The sequence below is a fragment of the Rhopilema esculentum genome, chromosome 9 (assembly GCF_057945365.1).
Source record: "Rhopilema esculentum isolate cy_ngs chromosome 9, ASM5794536v1, whole genome shotgun sequence".
NCBI lineage: Eukaryota > Metazoa > Cnidaria > Scyphozoa > Rhizostomeae > Rhizostomatidae > Rhopilema > Rhopilema esculentum.
Genome location: NC_142823.1, coordinates 8,972,770 through 8,997,386, shown reverse-complemented (window position 1 = coordinate 8,997,386; position 24,617 = coordinate 8,972,770). Strand labels below are relative to the sequence as shown.

Genomic DNA, 24,617 nt, shown 5'->3' with positions numbered 1-24,617 from the left:
GTTTATGGTATATATTAAACACAATGCATAGAAATACACAGTATACGTTTAAACAGTGGTCTCCAAAACAAAAAACAGAGAAACAATCAGCGGAACAACTCAAATGGTATGGAATGCTAACCATGAGTTAAGGAGATTTATCCAGTCTTTTCCAAAGAATTGACTTGAGATTACACGCTTTTTTTCTCGGCGCTTTTATCGTTACAACGATAAGCACGAAAAAACCGCTACTGTGTAGACAAAAGGAGTTCGTTTTCACCTTAGGACTCCACTGATAACATTCTAATAGGCAAGCGGCACTAATTGCTCAACCTATACAGTCATGTGCTCGTGTTTCTGATTGGCCTATTTCGATCCACAACTGGGTATATATATTTCTTAGCGTAGAGTTTTCGATCTATGTTCTGACGTTTTAAACTCTGAAGAGTGTCAGACGAAAAGCTTTAGTTTACTAAATGTTTGCTTTTTCAAAGCCATTTACAAGTTTTGTACCACCAAAAGAGTAGCGAAACAAAAAATTCATAAAGAGCTGGTGTAGGTAATGATGCAATCACTGTTTGTAAATGGTTTGCATAGACACCCGTCCCCTGTTTGCATTTCTCTGCTGTTAGTGCATCGGGATCAAAGAGCGCTAAACATTTTTGTTTCGTCCCTCCTTACAAATGAGATCAGCGTTGATTTTTTACTTAATTTGACTTCAAAATCTTCATTCGTAATGAGATAATTAACGTTACTCAAAATAAATTAATTTGAAATAAATTACTACCTTACAGCACAAAGATAGACATTAATGAAAATAACAATTTGAATTGTACAACAAAGCTTCATTGTAATAGGGCTTAATTATTTGGTTTCCATTGACAACAAAGAAAATAAGAAGCTTAGGAGACATCATTGAGCCCTGAGGAACACTTAATATGAGCTGAAGAAAGAGCAGAGTGTTTTGAATGAAAAGAACAACATGGCTATTGAGCCAGATACTACAAAAAGCCGTTTGATGTTCAAACATCGTCCTAATTTATCCTCTATACCTACAACGCCTTTCCAACCTGTTTTATCATGCGGGTCCTTCTCACTCTTTAATACTAGATACAGGTATTTTATCATGTACTTTCTCACGCCGAAATTGAAGATATTGACCAGACTTGTTTAGATAACCGATCATCAATATTGAAATATTTTTGTGATGATACTTGTTCAACATGTTGGGTTATCACAGCTGAAAACAGTACCAACGCAGTTGTTTTTCAATGCAAAAAGGTTGTAAAATCAAGGAGAGAAGACCCGTACATAAAGTTTGAAGATTCAAGCTTTAGATTCTTTTAGTGCGAGAGAGCTTCTTGCTACTACTAAATTGTTTGAAATCTTTAAAATGAGCTAGAAGATATTATTGACAACGGTTCTGCAGTCAGTTGATACGAATCAGCTTAAGTTTCAAATTAAACTACTATACAACCTGTAAACGAGGAATAACAGAAACGAGGCTGCTCCTCCGATCATGAACAGTGGCGTAGCTTGACCTTCCAGATTGGTGGGGTGGAGGTCATCAAGTGTAAAATTTACCGACGAAGACAATAGATAGGGAAAGATTTAGGTGTTATTTCACCTAACGAGTTCATGGACCAACTTAATATTTACTTACAAACTTATAAAGTATTGGGGATTTCACCCCCCTTCAGCCCCCCCCCCCTGCTAGCTACGCCCCTGATCACGACAAAAGATGGCCTATTTGCCAGTTACATACTAAGTGTTTGAAAATTATATCTCGAAATGCTTCTAAAAACTAATCTATCATTTTATTAGATTTGATATCCTGTAAAGGAGGGTTTTCGAACAACTTTTAAAAAACTAAAACTATTTTACAACAAAAACCTGCCTTCCATTTAATCAATCTTTTGGCAAAATCTTCTCTTTGCCAAAAGAAAATTTCTTGACACAGAGGAAAATCTTTAAAGGATAACCTGTACTAATCGGGCATCATATAAGAAGCACTTTCATTCTCCCTTAAGAACGACTTTTGGGAGGCGAAGGTAAAGCTGCTTTCAAATTTTTAGAATTCTGCAACATTTCAAATTTGTAAATAGAGCAGCAAGACCAATTGGTATCGAGCTTCAAATGGTGAATCCAAGGATCAAGATACGACGGGGGGGCTTTGGGAGCCTTGCCCCCCCCCAAGAAAACTTAAGTTGCGTAAGTAAACTACTCCTATTTTGTAAAATGTGACTGTTTTTACACTTACTTATAAGGGCTGCCCCCCCAAACAAAAAGTTGTATCTCGGTCTTTGGGTGAATGGATTACCTTGCGTCGAACTTTGGCTAGTCAAGGACATTTTTAAAATAGGCCTGGCCTTTTTCAAACGTTTCTCAATCTGACCATTTACGTAAAGCTAGGGAAAATAACAACACTATATTACGTGGAAATATACCCTTAATCTATATCTTAATGTACATATTATAACTTACTAACAATCATACCTAACTAAAAGTTATTTTCTTAGTATAATATACACAATAAAATAATTTTAATCTAAAAAGTAGGTCATAACTTGAGTGACTGCAAGTCCATAAAAAATATTATCGTCAAACGGGTGGTTAACAATAATGGAAATGGCTCTTTAGAAAAGGCCCCTTAGAGGCATAGTTAAAGATTGGTAACAGTTACCAGAAAGATAGGTAAAAAACATCTAACTTTGCCAAAAAATAAAGAAAACCAAACTGGTCACCTTAAACAAATAAACATTTCTTTACTGTCCTATAATTTCCCTCTACAGTGCCTATATTAACGACTTTGTTCGTTTACCGTGGATTCTTCCTCTCTGGGAGCTTCCAAGAATTCCTGTTATTGTGTTTCACCCATTCCCTTCTCGTATGAGTTATCACTGGATCTTCTTCGTAGTCTTCCAAGTAAAAGTTGTCGTTAGCATTAGAGTAGTTTGGCTGGGGTGGCTGCCCAAAACCTGTTAGAAATGCACAGTCTCGAATTAAGCCTTACATTCATATTTCAGTTGTATCTTAAGGGTGATAAGATGAATTCGAACAGCGAGTATGGAAATGATTGACTACTGTAATGTCAAAGATTCATGTAAGACATTAACCAGTTGATTCTAACGAAACAGAATACATTCTGAGCCTCTTTGTCACAACACCTAAATCCAATTAATTACAGTCTATTAGACATTGAAAAATGCAATGACAAGTAAAATGTGCAACAGGAACCTTTTTGTCTAGCGGATATCATTTGAAAAGATTTACAGCCGTATTTCGGATTCAAAAACACATAAAAAATTTCCAAATTCTATTTAAAATATAAGCTACAGTTTCCTAGAGACGGGATCCTGAAATGTGTGCGTAAAAATGCTGTTGCTGCTGCAAAAGTTGCAAATGAATCAATCAATTCATCGATAATTTTTGTAAAAGTGATCACATGGAACCTGTGCTAAATGCAGAATTGACAATTCAAGAATTGTTCATGTTTAACTGATAAGCATGGTTAGGATATGCGTTCAAGCAAAAACAATGCTTACCCTGCGGTCCTCTTTGCATGCGCTGCCGTGGAGGCCCGGCTCTTTGGCTCATATTCAATGGCACAACAGTTGACCCTCGCCCAATTTCTCGAATGTGCATACAAGTGAATATGAGCATCATAATCTAGGTACAAAGACAGGGTCCAAAGTTTTACATAATGGCCTCAAAAGCTCAAAGAACTACATAAATAAATTATTATTTATGTAGTTCTTTATGTAGTCCTCCAATTTGTAGCCTATTCTACTGATTATGCAGATTTAGAGGTACTTCATGATGCTCTTTCAAGTTATGGGATAAAAAGTGACAAATTCGGTACTCTATAGACCCCGTTTACTTTAAAAAGGATCCAAATGGATCTGTGCCCAAAACTAGCATGGATAGGCTTTTCGTTTACACTAGACCTGCTGGATCCGTACTCGTTTGGGTCTGCTATCTGGACCGTGTGGGATCGCTTTCCAAGGTTTACTCACTTGGATCCGTTCCCGTTTGGGTCTAGTATAAGCGGTTGGAACCGAACCAAACCAAGCACACTTCAAATACGAGGCATGAAATTTTCTCCTTAAGAGGCCATTTGTTGGCGCCAAAATCTCGAATTCCCTGGGCCTCCGACAAAAGGGGCCAGGAGGGCCATGGTCCCTTCACTTTTTTGCAAAACAATAGGGCTTTTCAAGAATTATTTTTGATTGTCGGTGCTAGAAAGTCTCCCTTGCCCCCCCCCCCTTGCTTTCCAACCTGCGTCGAAGTCCATGATTCCATAAATCATAGAGATGGATGAGCAATACAAAAAGAAAGTTCTCCTTGTGCTTACAATGTAAGTGTCATGTTTTGAATTCTGGCTGCAGTATATTGTTTTTCTATGTACTCAACACAGGATTCGTCAGTTGAGACTAGCTATATCTATATTCCAGCACCGTTTTGTATTCCAGCACCGTTTGTAAGAGAAATTCAGGTTCTTCATCTGTCCAAGAGAAAATCTTTGATTTTGATTCACCTGCAGTATTCTTATTATTTTCTGATGTCATTGTCCCTGACTTTCACTCACACACTATTTAGAAAAATTGCCCGCCAAAACCGCTGAAATATTAAGGGGATCTTGTTCTTATTATAATTTGAATTCAAGTAGCCGAAACAGTGGAGTGGGTCCGTGCTACTTTAAAGGCGATCGAAATTGGATTCGTTTCAGTGTAAACACCAACAAAAATGGTTACGGATCCAAAATGGATCCGTACCCATTTGGATCCGTGTAAACGGGATCGTAGAGTACTGAATAATGACATGGTCGAAACACAAAAGTATCCTTTTTAAAAATATTTGAAATTACGATTAGTACCAAAGGGGATATTTGCTTCAAACATGAGATCAAATTTGAAAAACTGGCGAATCAAAAGGAGAGATTACTGGAGCCATTGCATCCTGGGAATATACATCGCGACAAAATTTTTTAATAAAAAACTGCTAAATGAAAAAGCTGTTGGAACTATTTTTGTCTAGCACCAAAAATTTCGTCGAAAATTTCACCTCGATAAATATGAAAGCGCAGCCAGAAGAAACGACAGTTATAGTTCTTTGGTGGATCCAGTCAACAAGAGCACCAAAGCATGTCTGCAAAGGAAAGCAAACATTCGCTTACACTATCGAATTTTTAAATTACATTTGCTTACATTAACTCATAAAGCAATGTGGACAGTATACTCATCATTTTTATCAAAATATTTTGAATAAGTAATTTTTCAAAGGGAACTTGGTCTAGCGGATTCAGCATGACAGAAGACAACAACTAACAAATAAGTGAAAAGCAATACCACATCAATAAAAACACTCCGAAGATAAGTAGAAGCTAGCCTATTGCCCACAAATACCGTAAGTCCTCAAAAAGCCCCCATTTTTGAACGAGCCCCCCCCCCACGAGTAAGCCCCAACTAAAGAAATTTTCATGGAAAAAGCCCCCCCTCGAATAAGCCCCAACTAGAGTAATTTTCGTTAAATAGCCCCCCCCCCCCGAATAAACCCCAACTAAAGCAATTTTCGTGTAATAAGCCCCCCTCGAATAAGCCCCAACTAAAGTAATTTTCGTGTACTAAGCCCCCTCTCGAATAAGCCCCAACTAAAAAAAATTTCAGGAAATAAGCTCCCCCCGCCCTCAAATAAGCCCCCATGGGCTGAAGTATTAGCTCGACAGCAATAGGTTTATCCCTATATATCTGTATTTTTAAGCATACTGACTAGCCTCAAATAGAGGAAGAAAATTCACCCTGAAAATATTTTTGCCTGCTGCTAAATAAACCCCCCTCCAAATAAGCCCCCAACCCCATTTTTTTGCGAGATAAGCCCCCAGTGGCGTATTCAAGAATTTACGGTACGTAGATAAAACAAGGGCCTAAAATAATGACAGGTGCACCGATTGATAAAAAGATACTGTACATCAAATTCTCATTGCTTACTACATTCTTTCTTATTGGAACTTTCCTTATTCCCTAAAAAACATTGTAAAAAACACATGAAGAAGCAATCTTATGCACACCTTTGGTTTGGTTGCTGGATATTTGGTGATGCACAAAGATACATTATAGGAGGCGTATGGTTCGTTCACTTCCATGCCGCAACAATTCATCTAAAATGGGAGCAGAGACACATTGCAAAGAAATCACTTTAAAATGAATTCCGCTCTTGGGCAATGAAATACTACTTCTGCCATGTGAATTTTTATAAGTGCCTTTAGACACTCAAAAGGCTATATTTTCTCTCCGTTCTTCTTGATTTAGAATTTTAACGTTTCGTCCTCTGGCTTTCTTGTCCACAGCAGATCTAAGAATTCCTTGTCTTTTTTTCATTACCTAGGTCATTTATCCATTTCTCCAACAAATCAAGCATCGAAAGAAATCACTCTTCGATGCCCTTCGAATCATAAAGATTTTTGGCAACAATTTTAGAGAGATAGCTTATGTGAAGTGTGATGGTTGAACTACGTGTAATAGCAGACAAAAAATCATTTTATCCGTGTCATGTAGGGATATGGACATGACAGGTTCATATTAGAGCTGGATTTTGTGTAGCTTTTCTCTGAAGATGATACTAAAAGAAATCAGTATTTATTGCAAAAAGAACAACAAAATCATTACTGTTCGTGTCTCTAGTAAAAGATAAAATTAGATTGTAGATAAAATTATTCCTTGGTTTTGCGTTTGTCTTTATTCTCAAGGGCCTGTTATACTTTAAATTTGTCCTGAAGATTTTACTTAACATTTAAATTATCATTCGATATTCTGAAAGGAAAATGAAGTAATGTCAGAGCGAGAGAGAGAGAGCAGCCAAAATTCCAAGAAAGCAAAGAAGCACGTTCATACCTCAGACTGGATACTCTCTCTGCCTTCATCAGTCATATCTTTCCAACTAATCTTGATAAGGCCCTCCAGCTTGATAAAAAGAGTAGCTTTAAAACACGGTACTTTTTAGAGATTCAATCTTATCTATTCTAGTCTGCTTTGCATTTAAGAAATACAAAATGAAATGTGAATAAGAAAACAGAAAACACAAGAATTAAATTGCACGTTGTCGTTTACAGATCGAGAAACATTTCGGGTGACTTCTTGGGGTAGCAGCATAAGAAGACGATCGTTATTGTAGAAACAAGGTTTCGAGAAAATACTAAAGTCAGCCCAGAAAATTATATACAGAGCACTAAAGCAAGGTTTCATTTTCAAATTAGTATCAAATCTTTCAAAATTGACGTTCCGTGACAACAGTAGAATGGCTAGGATGTTGAGGGAACGTAACATCAACAAAGCCTTTACTAAATATCAGAGTAACACTTCTTCGTAATTGTATATTTTTGTATCATATTCTTTTACATAGTTAAACTAAAAAAGGATGCTTAATTGTTTGGCTAAGTGACGACATCATCAACGAAGTGCATGTGCATATATGGCCATATCCTAGCCAATTCTGGGTGAATTCAGCTGAAAAAGTAGGAATTTTTATAATTTCCTTTCAAACTACACGGTGAAAATTCCAATAGTCTAATATGAATTTTGCGATATCATTGGAAAATTATTTGTCAAAAACTAAAGAGGCTAAGTGGGTTTTTGCACTGGTATTCTTCAATGTTAAACAACTTGCTCGCTTGAAGAATTAACCCACCTCTGATCGCTTTGCAAAGTAGACCACTACTGGGGCGATTTGGATCATCAGGAAAAAAATTAGCAGAGCAAAGAACTGAAAATTAAAGGAGAAAAATTAGTGAACATAAATTCAATTGGTTTAGTAGTTTGAATTTTTTAACTCTCTATAGAAACAGAAATGAATAGCAAGCACAATGTACATATCATACGTACAAGAATCAATTTTTTCGATAGTACCCAATGTGCATATCATAATTAAAACAGGAGGATACAAAATTTGTAATCATTTTTTCGATAGTGCCTAAATTTTCACTGTTTTCTACTACGAAATACTCCAGATAGTTTAATGTTAGAAAAACCATTAAACATTTCAACCTGGACTTCTAATAATTTCGAAAATAAACAATGAAGGGCTTAGATACTGTTTGGGTAGGTCAGTTGGTTGACGAAAATCAACAATTGCAACTCCTGGTCTTCTAAATATGACTCAAAATTTCAAGCATTTAGAAATTGAGTTGAATCATAAACAATTGGATGAAATGTCTAGTGCAAAATGGCGTTTCATAATGTCTGATTGCTTGTTTATATTCAAAAGACACTTTTATTGTCGTTGGAACTCTTTAGGGTTAGAAAAATGGACAATCGACACAGGAAGAACGCGTGAAGAACGCACGAAGAACGCAGGAAGAACGCGTGAAGAACGCACGAAGAACGCAGGAAGAACGCCACTTGCGAATCGCGACGCGTGCTAAACAAAGTCCTTGTTTGAACTTATGAACAATCCTTCAACATTCATTTAAATTATACAGAGGTTTGGGATCTTTGTTGAACAAAAAACTCCACTCACTAGTTTCAGGATGTTGCGCTTTCGAAGAGTGGCACCAAGGCACCCGAAAAACCCTGCAGATAAAAGCAATCATAAACAAAGACAAAGAAAGAGCTTTCAAAAAATGGGGAGTGGCCTAATGGAAACAAAAAGGGGTACTTCTGCGGGCAGCAACTTTTGACTTCGTCACTGTTTCTGAACACAAGAGAGCACGTGTCACCTGTGTCCATGGCCCCTACATTAATAGAAAAATTGATATGATATGCAATTTCTATAGAGATGTAGAATTTTAGGGGACTAGTAGTCAAAAGACTTTCTGTTGCTTTCTAGAATTCTATCCTTTCCTGGAAAAGCATTCGTTCCTGGAAGGTATCTTCGTTGAATTTTTTTATTGCCATAAATGTTCTATGTTTTCTTCATGTTATAAACACCTTCTGCAGATTATATTATCATATTTTCGTTTGTACTTATCTTTTACATCAGTCATGTTTAGTTTCAATTATAGTAATGTTGGTCACTTTTTATGCTTTATATATCTGCTTTATAAAATTGTCTTTCTTAATGAAATTTATCTTTGTTATATCACTACTTTTTAATATTATTTTATTATTATAAAATTATTCACAGTAGGCGAAGCAAATTTTTTAGCTAATATAACAGCTAATTAAAGCCTACTATTTATACTAAATTTACAAATCTTAAATTAATTAAAATTAATGGATAAAATAATACTGGAAATGTACAAAATTAAAAGGATGACTTTTAATTTGTTGCTCTTTATGATATCACTTTTTACTATTTTCACAATCTTTTCTTGATAGATCTGAAAATTGCTTTTCTAAGAATTTCACATTTAGTAGTTCCTTCAAGCCATTTGTTACTTCATTGTAACAGCAGTTTCTCAGATTAAGGTTCATTATATTTTGAATACATTTCCACAAAATACTAAAATTAAACATTAAACATGTACTATTTTGTTCCCGGTAGATTTGTTTTGTTAATCATGTTTCGTTACTGTGAATTAGTTCATGCAGGAGTCTTCTTAGATTTATTCGATAAACCGTTGGCATAAGTCCGCATTCATATAGTAAGCCTTGATAGGGTGTTGATTTTGGTATTAAAGTGGTTAGGGTTATCGCATCTTTTTTTGTATATTTTCAAGAACCTTTAACATTTCTTTGCTCAAATATTAGTCGATATGTAAGATTTTAGGGATAGGTACACATTCAATTAATTATATGCTTTTGTTCATGCTTCGCTGAGTGCTGATAAGCAAATTTTATTTCATCAATGATTAATGATTGCCTAACTTTGCAGATCAGTTATTTTGCAGATCTCCTCGGTATTTACATTTCCTCGTCACTTCAAAGGTACTCTGGGTGCCAGAGCCTCAGACAGTCAAAGGATGCACAACGGGGGCAGGAATTGCGAAGGAGATTTACTCTTACATTCTCCTTCGCAATTCCTTACTTCAAAGGTTGCTTCCTTTATCTTTAGTTTCTTATCTTGGTCCTTCTTATGTTTATTTTTAAAAAAATTTTATGCTTTCACAGTTTCTGAGGTTAAGATGCTCTTGCAGTTGAGCCTTTTGCTAGATTTCAATTCAAGAAAAAAATACGTTTAATACTTGATACAATCACACATGGACACATTATTCGTGTAAATATGCTATTGTTTTAGGAGGACTACAATGATAAACTCTTGCAGTCTGTTTACAAGTCCTGCGTCAAGCAAAGAATTCTATCTATTGTATCAAGATTCGTGTCTTAATTTAAACCCATTATAAATTCTGTCGCTGAGGGGAGGTGGTCCTGATATAATGATAAACTGACGTCGGAACATAGAAAGAACAAATACTTGGAAATCCTTCTTACCTCCTTCTAGCAATAAAACTCTAAGTGGACTTGTGCCCATCCGGTTCTTAAAAACCCCGAAGTAAAAAAAACTGCCATTTTCACTCGGCTCGAGAAGGGGCGATCTTTTTGCCTGAGTTAATCTTGATAATCTTTTCAACTCTAGCAAGTTGGAGCCTAGATTTTCTTTAAGATATTATTCATAGTGTGAGTAATTCAATCGTTTATTCACTTACCAATGAGAAAAATGAAAGATGCAGTGCCAAGGATCGAGATGTCCAAAGCCTGAAAAACATCGGTGTAACGTTTTAAGAAATATCGAAGCAAAAATCCAGACAGGAAATCTGTTCGGATAGAAGCATAGAAGTTTAAAGTCACTTTTCTATTTAGATTTTAGCAAAACGATTTTTGAGGTAAGCCCATTTTTTAGAATTTTTAACTTAACCTGAGATTTCAGCTTCTTAGCTTAAAGTATTAGAACACTGAGAAAATACGCTTATCAAGCAGTGTCCTTCCTCTCGATGTGACCAAACCTCGTTATTCCTACACCTGGAATTACAGAGCGCTGGCGACTCTTCTCGCTCTAAGTAAATACTATCTTACTGCACTTTGTAGAGCAAAGACATGTTATCAGGGTTTTAAAATAGAAGAAAACACGATTAAAACAAATTAAATTAGCGAATGTTACTTCGATTTGGGTATAAATTGGAGTACTATAACAAAGGGCATATGGAGCTATTGCAAGCTACTTGGCAACTTTTTACTGCCTCTATGATGCAATTTTCTTGTTGCGAATGATTGGTCGTTGTGTCGGGCCAGCAATTTGAATGCCTTAAACTGTGTTCGAGTGCCTTAAACATGTTTGGCTTGTTAAAGCTAATTTCAAGTGGAAACTAAAGCTCCATGCACAGACTGGCTTGTTTCCTGGCACCTGGCAAAAAGTCAGCTAACTACCAACAGTCTGCCTTTCGTAGATGACATTTATGTGATTGGCGAGAGCCAGGAAAATCTGGAAGAGTTGACAACTAGGCTTGAAGCGGCTGCACGGAGGTATGGGATGGAAATAAGTTCTGAAAAAAGCAAGGCGATGGTGAGTGAAAAAGATGTTACAGAAGAAGTGGTAATCAAGGTCAACGGAAGTGTGCTAGGGCAGGTAAAGAAGTTCAAGTACCTGGGTGTTACTCTGACAGAAAACATGGCAAGCAAAGTGGAAGTCAAGAGAGGAATTGAAAGAGCAACAAGTGCTTTGGCTAGACTTGGCAACATCTGGAAAGCAAGGAAACTAAACATCAGAAGAAATGAATGCGTTGATGACAAGTATACTTCTTTGTGGTTGTGAAAGTTGGACAGTCACGGACAAGATCTGGAGAAAGGTGGAAGCATCAGAGCCTTTTTAACATACTAACTAGGGGGCAATTGCCCCTCCAGCCCAAGTGACTTTCCATTGTTTTAATCAAAAGGCTATTGTCTGCCTCTTTATATAAACAAAGGGTTGCCCCCGCAGCTAATTTCCCTTAGAATAGGATCTGGGAAGCATTCTAGCTGAAATGCTATAGGAGAATGCTTGGCATCAGATGGAAAGAGCGCCAAACGAATGAATATGTCTGAGGACTGGGGGAGGCTGTTTTTGGTTGGGAACAACCGGAGAGACTGACACAAGTGGTGCAAATGAGGATCCTCATCTTCTTTGGACACCGATCAAGACGAGATGGATGGACAAGGCAGCTTATCCAGGGACAGTATAATGGTAGCAGGTACCAAGGAACACCCAACATCAGGGAATGGACCAGACACGGCGGACAGACATGCTACCACCCCACAGCAGACAGGGAACGATGGCGAGCGAGCAATGGATGCAACAACGGCCTAGCACGTTACAGACTAATTGGTTGACCAAAAAGTGTAGATTTAAATCAACTAAAATTCCAATCTTTAAGGAAATAAGTTATCCAGAGGATTGTAAGCGATTGTATAAACAAAAAGGAAGAAAATCGTTGTCTCACACACGGTCAACGAATGTAAGGAAGGTAGAAGAAAAGGAAAGATAGTAAATTGCCACAACCACACCCTGCATTGTTTCATCTCTGAACACTGTCTTGAGAAAAGATAAACACTTTTCTGATTTTCACGTAGAATGGAATTCACTAGGCCGTGCTCTAATAATATTTTACTTGTTAGGGCTTGAAGGAAGGCAAAGGGTTAACAGTAATGCCGTTGACAAATTCATCGAATGGAGCTGGAATGGTTTGATGGCAGTTTGCGTTTTGTGAATCCACCCTCAGTGAATCCCAAAAGTAACTAAGATGATCTCTAAATCCAAACCTTCAAGAAAATGAATGAGAATTTGACCTGCTTCGTCAAAAATAGCAAGCAGATTATTCAGGTCTACAAACAGATGCTTAGACAGGTCCTGATTGCAAAGCTCTGCTTTCTTGCTGAGCAGCGCATGAAAAATTCATGAAATATCTCTAAACGCGACTTTGAGGACTACTTAGTAAGTCTATGGAAAACAGATTTCATTAACGTATGCACAAGTTTCATCGCTCTTGCAAATGGCATTAAAAGTGCACTAAGTTGCAGGTCAAATTTTAACATAAACAATAGTTTGCTGTTTGTAATAGTATTGTGAAAGGTTTAATACTTGATCCTACGTAGGCCTTCATTTCCTGACTATATAATAAATGGTTTAGAAAAGTGAAATTTTAGTCCGCTTTGATCCTAATAAGAATGGTTTGATTGAGGATTTGGCCCCCTGGAACAAATTCAGTAAAGAAAATCACAAATCAAATCAGTTCACATTTTTAAAATCACTGAGCAGATTTTACATTCTTGGGCTTAAAATTTTTTGGAAAATGATTCCAACGAAACCCACCTATGAAATCAGATATTCCGCATTTTATCATATGATAACTATACATCAGCAACATCATATAGAAGCACTTAGTGGGATGGTTACAAAACTCTAGAAATCAGGTCGCAGGTCGATCTAAGATTATTTAAAGTCCTACTTTAACTGTTTCAAGATTAATTTTGTATCACGAAATTTGTTGAAATGGCGTTTTGATGGAACCATTGTCGTGGAAGGCTTGTAAACACAAAGTAAGAAACATAAAATTGCTGCAAAATAGATTTTGGCACTTTTCAATAAATGCTCTCATTATAAATCGTTTGAGTAGAAAAACTTCTGAACTTTTACGACAACTCTGACCTTAAAGCTTAGATTCTGCCCAGATAACGACCAGACTAAAAAATGTTTAAAGTTTAGCCAGATTAAGTTTCCAAGTTACTATGGTTCAAGCCTATTTGAGCCTATTTGAACATTTTAAGCCTAAAAAATTAATGGAACTTAGAGAAAAGTGAATGAAACAGTAATAATAACCCAGTGACAAGAGGACATGCGCAAGTCCATGCAACTTGATACGCCTCTTCGTGGATCGAGGTTTAATATGACCACTTCAAAAGATGATTCTTCGGACACAAATGCTTTAGACGGGACGAACACAGTTCACTAGAAAATGCAAACAACATACCAAACTGCCAGTTAGGCCTTTGAATTTCATATCTTCGACCATGCTGTACCCCGCTAACCCTACGAAAACGGATCCAGCAACCTGCAATAGATTGAAAATGCATTGCCTTAACGCTTTTCTGGAAATGTTAGGCAGAGAGTTTTACTAAACAAGAATGCGGAATCTTTATTGAACAGGAAGAACATCAAATCCAGAAAAGCCGACATACTCAACTAATTAAGGACTTCTCTGACTTTCAGTGATCATCAACCTTTATCATAGAGGCTGGTAGTAATCGCTTAGGGATTAAATTTCATATAAAAAACTTGAGGTTTTTTATTCAATGTTGTGACTGCCTCGCATGCTACGCATTTCTCAATTTATTTCGTTTACACTTTCAATCTGTTGTTATAAGTTTAGCTCAACGTTAATATAAAAGTAAAGTAAAGGTACTAGTGAATACAAAGCATAAAAGTCACTGCTGATTAACAAACAAACCTAAACTCACCCATAACAGCAGGGTTAATATTATAAGCATAATTCGAACGAAGCCCATCTTGCCAGAGAGGCGTTTTTGAAGAGTTCTTCAATGAAATTCGACGATCAAAACTGCTGTTTCTCAAGCCGTCCACAAAATTGTCGTCGCAATGTCAGGCTTTTACACGTTTATCAGCGAATCCTTCTTTCTTCTGTCGTTACTGGTTGGCCTTCGCGCATATCGGATTTCGAACCGGACGTCAATGTCCAGAGTCTTTCAGTCAAAAGCCAATGGTTAATATGGAACCGATAAAATAGAGTTCAAGGTTACTTGGTTCAATAAATGTACAAAACGAGACGGCGTCCTGTGAATGGAGGTGATCAGCTGATAATGAAATTTTCCTCAGAACAGCAAATTGATCCCTCTGCGTTGAGAAATATTCGTTTTTGTGGTTTACGTGGATGCTGAATACTTAATCTTGATTTTGTGTTTATCAACACCTTGAAAGATAAATCATCAAAAGTAAATTGATATCTACAGTATAGTTTATTTATCAATTGATAAATATATCAAAACATCCTTGGGGTTTATAGTTCCGCCTATCGCCCCTCGTTTGATTTGCTTATTGAAATTTGGGTCACTAGACCTTTGCATTCGTATACAAATAGCCTTGTTATTTGGATACCGGGGTCGAATGGGGAGGGGGGGTGAGGGCGGGGAGGTTGGGTCATTCACATAACAAACTGATCTGATTGGTTTCTAAGGGGCCATTCAAAAACCACGTCACACACACTGAATTGCAACAATTGCCTCCCTTCTTTCAATCACTAACGCCTTAAATAAGAGAAATGTTTTGTCACGTTTGGCTATGCCAATGTGCGTGACGTCATTATTAACATCCCCTTTAACCTCGAATTACCGTCATTTCTCGCACGAGCCTTCTCTAGGTGTCACTTATAACCTCTTTAATTACAAGGAAACGCCTATTTTGCCTCAATTTTTAATTTAGAGTCGATAGTGCGCATGCTCGTTTTGCAGTAAATGAGCTGTCTTATGCAATCCTTGAAATTGCTCCATGTTAGTCTTGATTAGTGTATATTCACTATTGTAGAAACTAACATTAAATAATCTACAATACATTACAACAATCTCTTTAGAAGATCAAGACAATCAAACTTGTTCTGACAATTGTTTGGGGTTCTTGTGGTATATTTGCTACATGTTCCCACTTTCCATTCGTTTTTCATCTCTGCAGCAATTAAGGCAGATCGTCTGTGCAAAAATGTCAATTGGAAGGGGATAATTCCAGCGCTCGGAGGTTCGAAATTTGGTAGATGGAAATATTGTAAAAATCATGTAAACCTTGTTTGTACCTGTCGCTGCTTTGCAGTGATGATGACCCTCTGCAATTCTTCAAGTCTTGATTTGCGAAATTAGACAAAATTTCCGATACCTGGTTTGAGGTTATCCTCATGAACTATTAAAATTTAATGAGGTCGGGCAGGATTCTTTAGAAAACTTTATTTAAATTTTCCTCAGAGCGTAAGCATACATGAACAGCTTTTAAGTTGTCTTTTAGCATGATTTCTTTAACATAAAATGAGAAATTCCGTCTTTAACGACTCCCGCAAACTCATGGACAAGCGAAAGACGCCAAAGTACAACAAACGAAATGTAGGAACACGTCGATACCAGTGCTGTTATCGTAACACGTCGATAGCAGTGATACTTACCATTAAAACTGTTATCGCCACTCTGGTGACTTTTAAACGTACCTTCAATGAAAGAAATTTCAGGATACTCCTTCGCTTTGAGATAACTTCCTATAGGATTCAACATAATGTTAAACGAAAGTTGAGTTAGAATGCTACAAGGAATTAGACGCAGTTGAATTGCAAAGAATAATGAGAAATCCAACAGACTTCGTCTCACAATGCAGAAAACAACAAAGCACGTCGGGCTTTAAAAATTCATCTCTCAGAAATGAAAATCAGTCATAGAAATAAAAGGAACCAGGACGTGTGTACCGGCAGGTTGCAGAGAAATATGATGTGCCCATTCTACAGAGGTTAACGATTGACATACAATCCCATCAGCCATTGTGTTACTCTTTGTAGAGAAGCGGTGTGCACGCTCGAACTTTCTGAAAAGACTGCAGCGTTTCAGTCTGATGAATTTCAAACAAGTGGAAATTTACCCTTGATTTCTCTTCTGAATTGCCCTGTGACAATCTAGAGAATTTTATCGCTAAAGAAATCAAGAAAACCTATACATGGTATTAATGACTTTTGAAACCGAAAATAAAACATTGCCATACAAAGCAGGGGTGTGGTAAGCAGGGGTTAGAGTTAGTGTTGGGGTTTTTATACTGCTGCACAATCTGCATGTAAACAGAAGCGATAGCGCATCAGATAAACAACCTCTCCTGGAACAAACTTTTCAAACACGTTTTTTCCACGAGGCGAAATTCGCAGCGAATTCGCTTCGAAATTGTCTTTCATTTTCACGAGACTGCGAATTCGCTGCGAAATTATATATTTTATTTAAATTTTATAATTTCCTCCAAAACTCAACTTTAAGGCGCCTATTTTAAGAACTGCACGCATGAGAAATGTTCCAAGACTTCCTTCTTACAAATCAAGCAAATTTTCTTTTGCTTTGACTGGTTATTAGGTGCTGCGAAATATTTCGCCGCGAAAAAGTAGAACTCTTTTCTACTTTCTTGCGAATTCGCTGCGAAATCAAAAGTCAAAACTGCGCATGCCTTGATGCCTTCATCAGCGAATTCGCTGCGAAATTCGCCTCATGGAAATCAGCCTTAACACTGTGGGAATGCTATGGATGCTTCGATCTCGAAGGAATTACCATACCTTCCTAACCTAACAGTAGTAAAATATCAAATCGCTTTAAAAGAAAAACCTACTGAAAAACAAACCATACAATCTCTTATTTTACCACCCACTTGATGGGAGGAACAGCAAGAGAAGATATTTCCTAGCTTTACAAAGTCATTTTTACAAAGCCATATTTAACTTTTGTACCACGAAAAGACTGTTTAAAATTTATTCCTATACTTTTCAGTGATTGCAAAAAGCAAGTTTTGCGGTTCTCTAAAGAGCGTTGTGTCAGAAAAATTTTCTTACGGAAGCCTACACCTATTCCTATAGCCTTTTCTCGACGGCTGCCTCCCTCCAAATGCTGAAACTTTTCTGTAAATGTTTTATCATGGTAGATCTTTACCATAAGGAGCACACTCAGGTTTCCTAGGGTCTTTTTATATGAGTAAAATTATCCAAACTTTCAGCAAATCGAACCAAACTTTTTCAATACAAAGCATAGCTTGCTAGATCTCATAAACTTTTCGATATAAAGTGGTTGGAAGATGGGAAGAAATTCTTATGTTTGGGCATAGGTTCACAAAAAACACAACTATGATGCCCCATGGAGAAGTGAAAGTTGTTCTAATTTCAAAGCTTTCTATTTTTGCTTGTAACTGTTCCCAAGTTGTCCTAGACAAAGTAACTTAAGCACTGACAAAAGAATTAATAGACATAGGAACAACAAGCAAAAAAACTGTTGTCCTGGGAAAATAGGTAAAAGAAAAAAGATAATATTTTAGCGTTGTCAAAGGGAAGTTACTCAGACCTCATTAATCTGCACGTGCGCGCGAGCGGCGCTCGCAGGCACAAAATTCATCCTCAGGAATTTCTGCAGGCACATTTCTGAATCGATTTTTATTTACCTTTATTGTATTACAGTCATGTTTTCTTTAAACATCTTACTTGGTATTGAAATTGAACGGTCAAATAGAATATAAAAGGTAGTAGTTGCAAGTCTTTATTACCAAAATGACAGAAGGTCCTTACTCTAAAGGCGCCATTTGATTCTCAAAATCAAGTTCGCTGTTTGTTTCTTTTCCTCTATTATCTCTTGGTGGAAGATATCATTAACAACTATTGTATGGCTTTTTCCTCAGAGTATTTTGTTATGACTTGTAAAACTCATTCGTGCATATGCTGAAGAAAGCACACTTCCTTAAGTTAAAGTCTTCATGCTTTTGAACCTGGTAGCCATCGATTTTTGACGTATTTGATCAAAATATTATGGTACACTTCCAAATAATCCATCAAAAACAAAATTTTTTCATAATTAGTGACAACATAAGCAAGCCTCTATTTCTTCAATTTTTGGAGTGACAGCATTTTCATTTTAAAAGTATCAAATCTTACAAGCATGATAAACTCAAAGCTAAGAAACAGAATCCTAATAAGATGCTTTTTATAATAAGACATTTCAATGAAAGTAATTGGGAATAGAACCTTTGATGGCTATTTTTCATATCTTTGAAAAAGCGTTTTTACCGAAGATGTCTTTATTTGATGAAATCGATAACAACAATAGGGCTACTTGACAACCCAAAACAACCCGTAGATAAAAACTGGTAGCATTTATTATGTCATCTGTTCAGTTTTACATGTAGTTACATGTAGTTCATGATGATATTGATAAGGTATATGCTTTTGACAAACGTAAGTTGGTGTAGCAGCACTGAGCGCAACAGGGAGGTTCTCAATTTATAGGATGCAATTTATGACTATAAACTGCTCCCTATTTTACTTGCAGACACTTTTTTACTCAGCTTTGCGCTCGCAGGCACAAAATATTATTAATGATCCCCAAAGTTACTGAATCTCTACGGTCCGATCTAGAGAGACTCAAGTAGCATTAAGAGAAAGACACTTTCCCCATTTCATGATACAAAAAATGAATTTCCGTCTTTTGAAATAACTTAATTATAACTTGCAAATCTCTGCCTGGATGTTAGTAAGACTTTATCAGCCTTTGCTACTATGAAACATTCTTAACTTCTGTTCCTGACTCCTCTGTGGTAGAAGTTTTGTTCGCTTTGCATCTAGCTTACAACAGGTTAACGTGTTGATAAAAAAGTCAGGGAGATGTCCTTTGATGACACAGGGTTTTCCATCAGTGCTTATCTCAGGTATTTCAATGCTTTCAGCAAACAGATGCAACGGTATTAGAGCACGCTGCCATGGGCGTATGTGTCCTTTTCCACTTGGGCTTGATTGTACTCCTTCAAAAGAATATAAATGCTAAAAAATATTTTGGCTATCCTAGTGTTTGCACATAATAACCAATTCACCGATACTTTCCTATCAAGAAAATCAGAATGGAATAATAATGGGGGCAACAAAACTTGGATTGGTAAAGTGGGGCATCAAAATTCTAGACCTAGAGAGATTGGTAAAACAAGGACAGATAATTGTGACATAAAATGGTTCCCAATGACTGTGGATGTGGCATTATGATATCTGAGCTCCTCTGTTCTATACTTCTCTCTTTGAAAAAATCAAACATTTCACAACATATTACTAAAAGCTTTTTCTTCTCACAATCCTCACAGAGTATAAAACATCAGAATAGGGATCCGAAAGAACATGATGGAAAGTTCTGTACAGCCAAAAAATTGTTCACATTTCTCTCTTATAAAAGTAAGCAACTTTAGGAAGTGATTAAACAAGAAATAACATCAAACAAAAGGAATTAATAGATCTCTCTTTTATGAGAAGTATTAGATGTTAAAAGAGTCACAAAGCTTACTTGTGGAAAATCTGAAATAACCAGAAAGTTAAACAGTAAAGTGATGAAAGAAAGAATTCAATAAATCCAGGGAAGCAGAACCGCGGACTATGAAATAAAATAATGAAGAGAAAAATGTATTCAAAATAAAACAACTGACAAAAAAGCAACAATTTTTCATGGAAAACAGTATTCATTTTAGAATCAATTCTTGCAGAACCTATTGATGTGTTAGAAGTGTGCTTGCTCTAAAATGTCTACATGCTTACTAGCGTTAAGATTACATAACATTACACAAAGTTAGGGCCATCTTTGCAGCAGTGGTGGACAATTAGGGGGGGGGGGGGTGACCACCTCCCTATACTTTAGAGGTCAATGGTCTTTTGTTCTAAAACATTGTGAAATGTGACGTCATCTTATTGAAACAATAGGCTTGCCCCTCCAATATTTGGTCAAGTGTCCCCCCCCTGCTTTGCAGAAAAAGACAGGAAAGTTTAATACCACTGCAAGCATCACAAAGTGTTAAAATGAAAATGTTTTTAGCAGTTATAGAAACAAGTGGAGTGTACCTTCAATCCCTAAAAGTTGCAACAATCTTAGCGGAAGCTTTTGAGGGCCACCTTCATAACTTGAAAATTTGTGATCACCAAGAATTGGGCAATTCAAGGAACTGGCTGTATGCAATCTGACTTGATGTTTGTAGCCACTTTTTGTCATGTACCTTACCAGACTGCAGGTATCCCTGTTTGAATCCAAGGTAGAGTATGCTGTGTAAGCTTTCATCAATTCAGTATCAGGCAACAAAGTCTAAAAAACAAGTAATTAACAAAACAAAAATTATCATTATGTCAACTGAATTTCATTATGTCAAATTATCATTATGTCAAATTGCTGAAATTCCATGTTATTTGAAGGATTTCTCTGCATCATGTTTGATTGATCCAGATAGTGACTTATGTTGGTTTGGAAAATGCAGTCATAATGGGTGTGGCTTTGAAGCAAGGTTTGTGTTACCCTCTGTCATTGAAGATGAAAAAGCAAAATAGATGAAGTGGCAAGAATATGGTGGAAGGATTGCCAAACTTGAGATGAGTGGTAAGGTAAAAGATTTGTATGAACACATTGCCTTAATGTCCACCAAATTTCTGCATCCCTGTCACATAAAGCGACAGCAGGCAAAGAGCTACAAGTCTGACAAGGACCTTGCCTCAAATACATAAGGATAGCAAGATTGCAGTCTTGCAAATGGACGTTGCTGAAAATTACTCATGCTTTGAGCAAGATGAGGTTTAGTCAGCCCACTGGAATCAAAATCAGGTGACATTATTCACAACTGTTTCCTGGTTGAAAGGAAGAATTGTGTCACATGTCATTGTCAGCTATTACATGGAACATACCTAAACATCTATGGTAATATTTCTTGATGAAATTTTGGAAAATTTCCAACCTGACATTGAGGAGTTTCGCATTTGGACTGATGGGCCCACCAGTCAATTTAAGAATAAATTTGTGATGGAAGGAATGAAGATGGTGTCAACCAAGCATAATCTATCACTTTTTGGAACTTTAGTGCTACTAGCCATGGCAAGGGACCAGTTGATGGTATTGGGGGATGCTTGAAGCGACTCGCAATGGAAAGAGTTAAAACAAGACAGTGCTTTGTCAACAATGCAAAAGAATTCTGTCAAGCAGTAGAAGGTTCAGGAATTGGTGTAACTTTCATATCTACAGCAGACATTTATGCAAAGGAAGAGTCTCTTCACCTAAAAGATGTATTTAGTGCTGCAGAATCAATAAAGGGGATATCAGGGTACCAATATATAAAGTATAATGAAGAAATGCAGCTTGTTACAAAGGCTTATAGCACAGAATCATCTGCCAGTGCCAATGAAGCTGAGAAAATACTAGAAAGCTATGAAGGTGGAGACAAATCATTTCCCAAATTGATTGAACCCAATATAGGTCATTGGTATGCTGTTTACTGGGAGCCATCAGACTATTGGTTCCTGGGGCATGCAGTGAGAATTGACTCAAATGATGATGTCGCACTGGAATTCCTACATCAGACTTCAGCTGATGCAAACAATTTCAAGATAACAAATGATATTGAGTCTGTCTCTGTTTCTGATATCATTTTAAAAGTTGATGCCCCTATGCCAGTTTCATCATTGAGGTGCTCAACTGTAAAGTTGACAGAGAAAGACTTTGCAAAAATAAAGGAAGCCTTTGATAAGTTTCTCGAAAACTGAAAAATAATTTTTAAAATACCAGATATGCCAAGCTAAAGAGAAACGCAGGGCTATTATGAAAACAACATTGGAATAAAAGTAAATGGTAGACTCATTAATAACTTAAGGTATGCATATGACACGACCCTGATTGATCAAAGAAGATCTGAAAAAACTTATCAGAAATGTTAAGAAAGCAAGCAAGGAAAAAGGGCTACTACTAAATTTAAAAAAAACAAAAGTAATGATGATGGCAGAAATTACCAACTTTGAAGTAGATGGGGAATCCATCGAGGTAGTACAGGAATTCAATGTTCTTGGCTGTACATTAACCAGAGCCTCTGATCACACAAAAGAAATTAGAAGGAGGCTAATGCTGGGTAGGAAGGCTATGACCAATTTGACAACGATAATGAAAGACAAAAACATCACACTAAATACTAAGATAAGAATAATCGAAGCATTGGTATTTCCTGATGTTACATATGGAAGTGAGACATGGGTAATAAGAAAAGCAGAAATGAAAAAGATTGAAGCCTTTGAACTTTGGGTATGGAGAAGACTCCTAAGGGTGCCGTGGACATCTAGAAGAACGAATGAATGGGTATTAGGCCAAATAAAAACAGAAAGATAATTATTCAACACCATCAGAAAGAGACAATTAACCTTTTATGGCCACATAAATAGAGCAGACAACAGTTTAGAAAAACTGATAATGCAAGGAAAAATTGAAGGGAAAAGAGGTAGAAGAAGACCTGCAAGAAAGTGGTTTGACAACATTAAGACGATGACAACAAGAAATGTTTATCAGCTCAACAAAGACACTAAAAATAGAGCTGAATGGAGACGTCAGGATCATAACATCACCAGGGGTCGAACGACCTGAAGGACAACTACAACAACATGCCAAACTATTGATTTGATGGCCTTTATGTATCATTTAGTTCTGTGAAAAAGTTCTGAATTTTCATGTTACACTTCCAGGAACTGATTTAAGCTGAGTTTCCTTCAGTTAACTCTCACTTGTCACACGAGTCACATTTGTGGGTCACACGAGTCACATTGCATTGGTTTTGTTATTTCAAAAAGCAAAAAAACCTTCAATTGAAATTTTATATTCATATGGTGAATCAATGAGTAGGGGCAATCTTTTAAAAAGCTTCTTTATAAAGGTTTTAAAATTTCTCAGATAAAGTAAGATAGGCAACTGCGAGTAAAGACTTTAAAAGTGTGACGGTCACACAAGTCACACCAGATGAACAAAAATATTGCAGAGGTAAGCAAGTTTTTTGGAACAAAACATTGCCAAGATAAAGAATGGCTCAAGGGGATTCTATTATTGTATCACAATTATGACTTTACTAGACAACTAAATATGTGTGTGACTCTATCACGCCAGTCACTATGGAATGGTTTGAATTTGAAAAAATAACCTGGCCTTTTTTCTTTGTTTCAGCTTTTCTGTCTGCTAATTCTGTTTATGAAAACTTTGCTATAAGCAGTTTTCTGGGCAGGGATTTATGGTATAGATCATAGTCTATTGGCAATTATCTGACTTTTGCTGGGCCCATGCCACAAATTTGAAAGTGGGGGAGGCAAGGCTAGAAAAAAAGGGGGCCAAGGTTTAGCTTTAAAACTACTTGCTTTGCAAAAATGTGGGGAAATGTGGGTGGGGGGCATGGCCACCCTGGCTTCCCTGGTTGTGTGGGCTTTGTTTTGAGAAAAATTTTACCCCAGTGACTTAGTATTAGCATTATAAAATAAAAGGAAATTGATGCTCGAAGAGGTAAAATCACAACTTTGCCTCTGTGAAAAAAAGACTTTAAAAGGAAGGTAAATAAAGGAGTTTTAGTTAGACTTAGTGCCAGATAATTTAGACCAACTGAATCTTTATAAAGACAGCAGTCAATATCCTTGATTTTTATGTGACTTCTATTCAATATAAGGAAACCAACAAATTCAAAAACATACAACAGCTTCCCCACGTTGAAGGTCTTTCGCAGTAACCATTCTGTGTCGTTTTTGCTTGCCAACCACGCCTTCACAAATTCTATCAACAACAACACCATTAGCTTTCCGAGGCAACCCTACTGTAATACCCAAATATGTCTTGCTGATTTTTCTCTCTTCAAAAAGCTTTGCCATTTTCCTTGTCATGTCATCATTATATGATAATAGCAAAACCCCACATGCATACTTATCCAGCCTGTGCAAAAGTGAAGGTCTTGTCTTCAAATTGTGAATCTCTGCGAAGTTATCCATTAGATCAAGAACACTAGTTCCTTGTCCTGGGCCGGAATGAACAGGCAAACCATACGGTTTAGAGATTGCCACAAGCCCATCCTTTTTGTAGACGATGTTCAAGTCACTTGCGGTGATTGATTTTAAACATCTAGAGAGTTCTTTCCATCTTCTAACAACAGACCAACTGCCCTCCATGTTTAGAAAACAACACACGTGAGCAAAATACAGTGAGCGCTGC

The 24,617-nt window shown here is 36.8% G+C and overlaps 3 protein-coding genes across 3 annotated transcripts; 1 reads left to right on the top strand and 2 right to left on the bottom strand.

The window, feature by feature from the left end:
* Positions 1-1,304: 1,304 nt before the first annotated feature.
* LOC135688845 (tetraspanin-8) lies at positions 1,305-16,459 on the bottom strand. The gene is made up of 11 exons (XM_065205877.2): positions 16,043-16,459; positions 14,340-14,809; positions 13,853-13,933; positions 10,559-10,607; positions 8,491-8,543; positions 7,663-7,737; positions 6,870-6,938; positions 6,047-6,136; positions 5,044-5,127; positions 3,525-3,648; positions 1,305-2,957 (listed from the first exon to the last, which is right to left on the bottom strand). The coding sequence occupies exons 2-11, from the start codon at positions 14,385-14,387 to the stop codon at positions 2,797-2,799; spliced, it is 834 nt and encodes a 277-aa protein (XP_065061949.2). The 5' UTR covers positions 14,388-14,809; positions 16,043-16,459; the 3' UTR covers positions 1,305-2,796.
* A 2,590-nt stretch (positions 16,460-19,049) lies between these two features.
* LOC135688843 (pseudouridylate synthase RPUSD4, mitochondrial) lies at positions 19,050-24,617 on the bottom strand. Its single transcript, XM_065205874.2, has 3 exons — positions 24,107-24,617; positions 20,477-20,714; positions 19,050-19,401 (listed from the first exon to the last, which is right to left on the bottom strand). Exons 1-3 carry the CDS (start codon positions 24,572-24,574, stop codon positions 19,145-19,147), a joined length of 963 nt encoding a protein of 320 aa, XP_065061946.1. The 5' UTR covers positions 24,575-24,617; the 3' UTR covers positions 19,050-19,144.
* Positions 21,386-24,113, top strand: LOC148959592 (uncharacterized). Its single transcript, XM_089109931.1, has one exon. The coding sequence runs from the start codon at positions 21,539-21,541 to the stop codon at positions 22,154-22,156; it is 618 nt and encodes a 205-aa protein (XP_088966057.1). The 5' UTR covers positions 21,386-21,538; the 3' UTR covers positions 22,157-24,113.